At 47.7% G+C, this 7461-nt stretch overlaps 1 protein-coding gene across 1 annotated transcript in view; it reads left to right on the top strand.

Annotated features, from left to right (window-relative positions):
* The window catches only part of LOC108541751 (transient receptor potential cation channel subfamily V member 5-like), an 8537-nt gene extending 3030 nt beyond the window's left edge, over positions 1–5507 (top strand). Inside the window, exons 2-8 of the mRNA XM_017891376.1 lie at positions 588–685; positions 854–976; positions 1471–1608; positions 1915–2013; positions 2169–2344; positions 2800–2946; positions 5271–5507. Coding sequence (XP_017746865.1) covers positions 588–685; positions 854–976; positions 1471–1608; positions 1915–2013; positions 2169–2344; positions 2800–2946; positions 5271–5507 — 1018 coding nt within the window. The remainder of the gene's footprint in view (positions 1–587; positions 686–853; positions 977–1470; positions 1609–1914; positions 2014–2168; positions 2345–2799; positions 2947–5270) is intronic.
* Positions 5508–7461: the final 1954 nt, after the last annotated feature.

The raw sequence follows: 7461 nt of genomic DNA, 5'->3' as shown, positions 1-7461 counted from the left end.
AAAAAAAAAAAAAAAAAAAAAAAAAAAAAAAGCCCGAGGGAATAGTCAGAACTTTAGTGCCTCACAAATTTGAAAATGCCTAAGAAAGATCTAGCAGTCGGTCCATTCCTCCTCCCTCTCTGTTTTGGTCTCCCAAACTCCCCTTGGTTAAAGACAGTAGGTTCAGCAGGCCCAAAAGCAGGGGGACCGCAGATGGAAGTGCCCTCTGTCCCGCTCTCCAACTATCCAGGATCTGAGACGGTTACTCTGGTTAGATGAGTTCAGCCAAGCCTAGGGGCCTCTTCTCAGAGACTCTCACACCACTCTTTCCAGACCACAGGTTCTCTTCCTATTAACTCTACCCCTCCAGCAGAGCTTCAGGGGCCACCCTCTCAGGAGAATCACCATGAAGTGAATTGCAAGGAAGGCTCTGGGGCTGACCCTTGCCCAAGACCACCCTCGGTCATTCGAGTCCAGTAGGCACTTCTTTCCAATTTGTCACTGCACACTGTGTGAGTCACATTGGTCTTAAAGAATGTCTCAGATCCCCTTTGCCCTTGGCCTCATTCTGCTCTGTCTCTTCCAAACTCACATTCACCTTTCCCCAGGATTCTAGAGTCTCCACTGCTTCGAGCAGCCAAGGAAAATGACCTGTCTGTTCTTAGGCAACTTCTACTGGACCGCACCTGTGACGTTCGACAAAGAGGTGGGATCTGGATTTAATGGGATGGAAGTGGGAGCAGAAGCACCTACCCCTCCTCCCCAAGACTTCAACTTTGTGAAATGGGGCCTTGGAGGGTGTCTCTGGAGCCTGAGGCCCCTTCCTCAAGGGAATCTGAAAAGTGTCTAACATTTCTGTCTTACTCTACTCCAGGAGCCCTGGGGGAGACGGCGCTGCACATAGCAGCCCTCTATGACAACTTGGAGGCAGCCTGGGTGCTGATGGAGGCTGCCCCAGAGTTGGTCTTCGAGCCCACCACATGTGAGGCTTTTGCAGGTAAGGAGGCTACACAGTAATTCAAGGTGGAAGCTTTGAGATGGAAGGTGTGCTGTTGTCTCTTAAAATTGGCTTCTGAAGGATGGGTTGGGGTGGGGTGATAGAGGGTCAGGAGAACAGGCTCAGTTGAGTTGGGAGAAATGCAAATGTCTTGGTCTTGGCTTTTACCAATCTGTGGCTTCCTTTAGCATTTCCTTTCAATCCTCCCACAGTCCCTGTAGGACCTATCTCAATTTCTTTCTCTCATAGCAACACGAGAACAATTGTATTCATAGCAATCCCCTACTGGCTAACAATAACTGAGGGGTGGGTCAATGAGCAGAGCAGCCTGAAGGACAAATTGCTCTCAGTCCCAGGCCACCCTGCCAAGTCCAGGGCACAAGTCTATGCAAAGATCTATCAGGAACATCCTGAGAGGGATGGTGGGGGATGCTGTGTCCCTGAGAGAACTGGGGACAGAGGCAGACCCCTGATGATGGCTGTCTCTGGGCCAGGTCAGACTGCACTGCACATCGCTGTTGTGAACCAGAACGTGAACCTGGTGCGAGCCCTGCTCTCCCGCAGGGCCAGTGTCTCTGCCAGAGTCACAGGCACTGCCTTCTGCCATAGTCCCCGCAACCTCATCTATTTTGGTAAGAGCAGGGTTGGGCTTGGAGGATGGTTGGCTGGAGAGGCGGGCAAGGCAGAGGGAGGCCAGGGCAGGAGGTTCCTGCCTTCAGCTCCATCTGTTGGGCAGCTGGGATGGGCAGCCCTTCTAGGGCTTAATTAAGCCAGAGGCCAATTCCCCTAATGATCCTTCCTCTGGTTCTGCTGGAGGAGTATCCCTCAGCCTAGAACTGAGATGTGGGGGATGAGGAGGAGGCCATTACTTGGGGGAGACTGCCCACCCCATCCTGCCATCCTGCGCTCTCCTGCCATGGATCTCTCTGTGTCCACAGGGGAGCACCCTTTGTCCTTTGCTGCCTGTGTGAACAGCGAGGAGATTGTGCGGCTCCTCATTGAGCATGGAGCCGACATCCGGGCCCAGGACTCCCTGGGTAAGAGCTGGGATGGAGAGGGGAGCTGAGATGCTGCAGGGAGTGAGGGACAGGGTGAGGAGAGGGACTGGGACCTTCAGGAAGACCCCAGGGTGGGGATGGGGACATCAGGGACTTTAGGCCAGTGGCCACATGATACCCTGTGTCCTCCCCAGGAAACACAGTGTTACACATCCTCATCCTCCAGCCCAACAAAACCTTTGCCTGCCAGATGTACAACCTGCTGCTGTCCTATGATGGACATGGGGACCACATGCAGCCCCTGGACCTCGTGCCCAATCACCAGGGTCTCACCCCCTTCAAGCTGGCTGCAGTGGAGGGTAACACTGTGGTGAGAGACACTCCCCATCCCTGAGGTGTCTTTCTAATGACCCTCAACCTACCCCCTGGCCCTGGGAGAAATAGAGGTGAAGGATCCACCTTTCTCTAAAATCTCTTTTCCCCAAACTCCTCAAAGGGATGGTGGTCCCTTGCTTCCTATTCCACCACTGAAATCTTCAGCTTCATGTTCCTTGGCTCAAGAGGATTTGAGAACCTCACGTTAATGCATGTGCTATGGTAACCCAAAGCTCTAGCTTCCTTTGCCTATTTTCTTCTTTCTGAGCTTTCTGGGGTTGTGAAGCAGGAAAGATGACAAAAAAGGGGAAGCTTGTAGATGCAGAGGTTTGCTGATTCCCACTGTCTGTCTGTCTCAAGGGGTGGGCAACTGGCTCCATGCAATGGAGTTGCTCCCCTTGACCACCTTCTCACACGTTGGCCCCCTCACTCATCCTGGTGGTCTCACAGATGTTCCAGCACCTGATGCAGAAGCGGAGGCACATCCAGTGGACATATGGACCCCTGACCTCCATTCTCTACGACCTCACAGAGATCGACTCCTGGGGAGAGGAACTGTCCTTCCTAGAGCTTGTGGTCTCCTCTGATAAACGAGAGGTATGGATGCCAAGGAGGATCAGGGCTGTCATGTGAAGGAATTTAGTGTTTGTGCAGATTCTGTCCACTTACTAAGATCCTGGGCCCGAGGCACTTCCCAGCCTTATAGGTGGAGATGAGAATAGTCTCCTGGGACCTGGGGAAAAGTCCAATGCACACTCCTCTCCTGAATCCCCTGTCTCTCTGCTTAGCTCCAGTCCCTTCTACCTACCTTTCTCATTCTAACATTTCAGATGAGAAACTCCAAATAAGAGGTGTTTCCTCATATTCATTCATTGGTTCAGCATTGATATGGTTTGCATTTGTGTCCAAATGCAAAAATTTCACGTCGAATTGTAATCCTCAGTGTTGGAGAAGGACCCTGGTGGGAGGTGATTGGTTCTTGGGGGCAGACTTCCCTCTTGATGCTCTCGTGATAGTGAGTTTTCACAAGATCTGGTTGTTTAAAAGTGCGTGGCACTCCGCCTGCTCTCTCTTCCTCCTGCCCCGGCCATGTAGGATGTGCCTGCTTTCTCCTTGGCCTTTTTCCCTGATTGTACATTTCCTCAGGCCTCTCCAGAACCTGTACAGCCTGCAGAACCATGAGCCAATTAAACCTTTTTTATTTATAAATTACTCAGTGCCAGGTAGTTCTTTATAGTAATGTGAGAATGGACTGATGCAAGCATATTGAACATCTGCTGTGTGTCAGGCACTATACAAGAAACAAACAATACAGAAATAAATACAACACAGTTCTTGTTCATCAACTTCCTCAATTCTCAGTCCCTGCCCTGAATAATTGCAACAGAGTATGACATATGCCATAATAGTTGTGTGTACCATGCATGCAGACAGCCACATTGAGGTAGAGTTAATTTGGCTTGGACAGACCAGGGAAGATGTCACAGAGGAAATGCTGGGGCTGGATCTTCAAGGAAGAATTGGGAGTCACCAAGAAGATGAGAAAAGAAAGAGCTTTTTAGAGAGGGAGCAACATATAGACCATTCAACAATGCTGGGTTGAGTGATGTGAGGGAAAGGAAAATTTGCTGAAGACTGCAGTAGAGAGGAGAAAAGACTTCCAGGTTTCAGGACACTCCATGAGAGTGCCAAGATATGGTTTTTGCTTTTTATCTGCCATGTGAGAATTTCCCAGGAACCTTTATAGAGCCAGAAAATATGAATGATTATTAATACTAACGAATAGAAGAAAAGTTGAGTGGCCAGTTTGTGAGATCTTCCTCAGAGAATATCCCTGGAAACAGATACACCTTGAGCAGGATTTCTTAGGTATTGAAAGTACAATCCCACTGTGTGGATATCGCCACCACACATCCTTGGTCTTTGATTTAAGCTATTCTCAATATTCTCTAGCAGGTTTCATACATGTCTTGGGCCACTTGCTTTTTTCCTCCGTAAATCTTCCTTTCTAGCTCCCTTTCACATCCTTCACTACCTTCAGCTGTAGTTCAGAAGACCTAGACTCCTGCCTTAGGACAAACTAGAGGCTTTCTGACTGGGGATCCTTCAGCTTAATGCCCTACACTGCCAGGCATGTCTGGAAACTGCCCACTGTCTCTCTTCTCCCCTCCAGCTTCAATAGAAAAGGTATTCATGCTGTTAACGGCTAACCACTCTACTGCGCTTTGAATCTGCCTCTTTCTAATTTCTCAGATGCCTCCTCCCATCCATCATCCCCTCTCCTGTGTATCTTTAACGTCTCACTGGCTGCTTATATCAGAGCACCATCCCACCCTGCCACATCCTACTGCCTGTAACCTCCATTGCTTCTTTCCAGCCCAACAATACTTCTAGAGCAAATCTGACCACTTCCCTGCTTGAACTCCCCAGTTGCTTTCTGTTATATTTAGAAAAAAACAAAAATACAAACTTCTTACCTTGGCGTTTACGATGCATGATGATCTGGCCCTTTTCTTCCTCAGTCATTATCATTTCTGACTACCACTCCCAATAGATTCTCCCCTCTCCCCAACCGCATCTCAACTGCAAATGGGCAATGGTTTCTCAGACCTTCCTGACCTGGCAACTGCTGCTACCTTATGGTATGATCTTTCCTAACTCTCCCTTTACTCAACTAACTACCACTCATCCTTTAAATCCTCTTTGGTGCTATGGCGCCTTGTGGTTACTGCTATAATCGTTTACCTGTATCACTAGCACAAGGCCCAGCCATATGCGAGAAATATACTAGTTGTCTGTCAAAGAAATGACTGACGAGCTGAATGAGTGATGGTTGCCGCCCTGCCTCTTCTGGTACCCAGTAGGATAAACAACATCCTTCTGTGTTGGTCATCCCAAGTTTCACTCTACTTCCATGCCAGGCTCGCCAAATTCTGGAACAGACCCCAGTGAAGGAGCTGGTGAGCTTCAAGTGGAACAAATATGGCCGGCCGTACTTCTGCATCCTGGCTGCCTTGTATCTGCTGTACATGATCTGCTTTACCACATGCTGCGTCTACCGCCCCCTTAAGTTTCGTGGTGGCAACCACACTGATTCTCGAGACATCACCATCCTCCAGCAAAAACTACTACAGGTGATTCTCCTTGGAAGGGGATGAAAGGAAATTGCATCATGGGGTGATGGTGCTGGAAATGAAGCCATGTTGCTCAGGGACAATGCCACTTTCTGGGTTCCAGAAGGTTTAGGCTCCTAAACACCCAGGAGACATTAGACATGAGACCAAGAGGTCTCATGTAGAAATTAGACATGAGACCAAGAGGCCAGAGATGGAGTTTAATGAGCACAAGAGCATTTGTCCAGGGAGCTGTGGATTTTCTCACACAAACTTTGAAAGTGTGCTTGGCATGAGTAAGCCTGTGCTTTTGTGAAAATTTTTGGTAATTTACAAAAAGGATCAGGGTTTTGTAGTGGGATGTTCAAGGTAAACTCTATTGCTCCAAGGAGGAAAATTGTGCTCCAAGTCCATTTCTGAGTCCATTTTTGTTGTGTTGGGGCAACACAAACAGCCTGTTGGCCTGCATCCTCTTCTGTGTGCTGTCTGTATGGGCCCATGGGAATAATGTGTCAGCTGTCTGACTGCCTTTCAGACACTATGCAGAAGGATGTCTGGATTGGGTATCAGGTTGAAGTAAATACTCTCTGAGGCTGCATTTATTGTTGTGGGCCTGCCATTCTGTGTTGTGGTGGCCAAGGGAAAACTAGGGTGAGGTAGAAGACTTATTAGAGGTACAGAGTAAATACAGAAATCTGCTGTTGAAGAAAGTAAACCCTCCTTTTAGTGCAACACAAAGGGTAGACTCTAATGAGCACTTCTGCATATATATATTGAACAAATATAGCTACATTTGGGGGGTTGAGTCTGTGGATTACTAAAATTTTTGTCCTGGTGAGCTGAAAATACCCAGAAGGTGATGTAGGTATGTAGCAGAAAGCAAAAGACCAGGAGAAAGAATTTTGCAAAGCAAGTGAGAACTAAGTGATTGGAGATTTATCTCAATGCAGGAGAGAGCAGTCATAGGTATAGCTCAGCCTGGACTAGGAAGCAGGGTAGTTTGGGTCAGAAAGAGAATATAAACTTTCTATAGCCAAGAAGCAAAAACCCTGAGTTGGTTTAGACCAAAGACAGTGGTATGCACAGAGAACAGGGCAAAGAGCCCCAATGAACCCCATGACAGGTAGAGACACTCCATCTCTCCTGTTTCTAGAATTGCCTATATATATATATTCAGTGTGTCGTGTGTCCAGATCCACTGCCTCTCACCAAGTAGGGCTTGCTGCCTGGGGAAGACAAGCCTGAATGTGTTAGAGATGCTGGAAGCAGTTGTGCTCCATACATCTCAGTCTAGGCACAAAAGTTGTCCCTGGCATGGAGACATGAGGGAAATAAGGACAGTTAGGAGATGGCAAGTGGAGGGAGGAATAATTAGAGATTGAGAAAACAAAATAAGGTGGGGATTGCTGGACTTTTCCAATGCTCCTGGCTCTATGTCCTCAGATGTGTCTTCTACAACCTTCCTTTGTCTTAAACTTACTTGGAGATTTTCTGCATTTCAAATGTAGACAGGACTCTGGATTAAAAGGTGGGCAATGCTGAGCCACTGACGACCAAAAATCTCCTTCCTGTGTGTCTCTATCTCTTTGGGACCGGGCTAGTCATGTACAAACATATTCATTTGATCCAGATATTCTATATTTAAAAGATCACCTCCTTTGCTTCAGGACTCAGAAGCATAATTATAGCTGAACACCTGACCCATCCTTCTTTCTTTCTCTCTTCTACCTTTCTTCTTGTACCTTGGCATTTATACCCTTTTGCTTTCTGCTTCAGTGAAAGCCACTTCAGCTCAAAGAGAAGACTTTGGACTTTCAGATATTCTTTTCTTGTTGGAGAAGTGGGTGGGTAAGAGGATTGAGAATGCTGCTGGAAAGGGTTAGATAACAAAGAACGCTAGTGAAAAGTCCCTATGCTTTGAGCCCTGGACCTGATTCATGGGATGACTATGTTCTTCTTATTCAGTAGTAAGCCCATTTGGATTAGATCCGAGGCTTTT

This window comes from Rhinopithecus bieti, unplaced genomic scaffold (genome assembly GCF_001698545.2).
Source record: "Rhinopithecus bieti isolate Rb0 unplaced genomic scaffold, ASM169854v2 scaffold_21621, whole genome shotgun sequence".
NCBI classification, from domain to species: domain Eukaryota; kingdom Metazoa; phylum Chordata; class Mammalia; order Primates; family Cercopithecidae; genus Rhinopithecus; species Rhinopithecus bieti.
The sequence above is the reverse complement of the archived record's forward strand: the minus strand, read 5'-3'. Positions and strand labels throughout refer to the sequence as shown.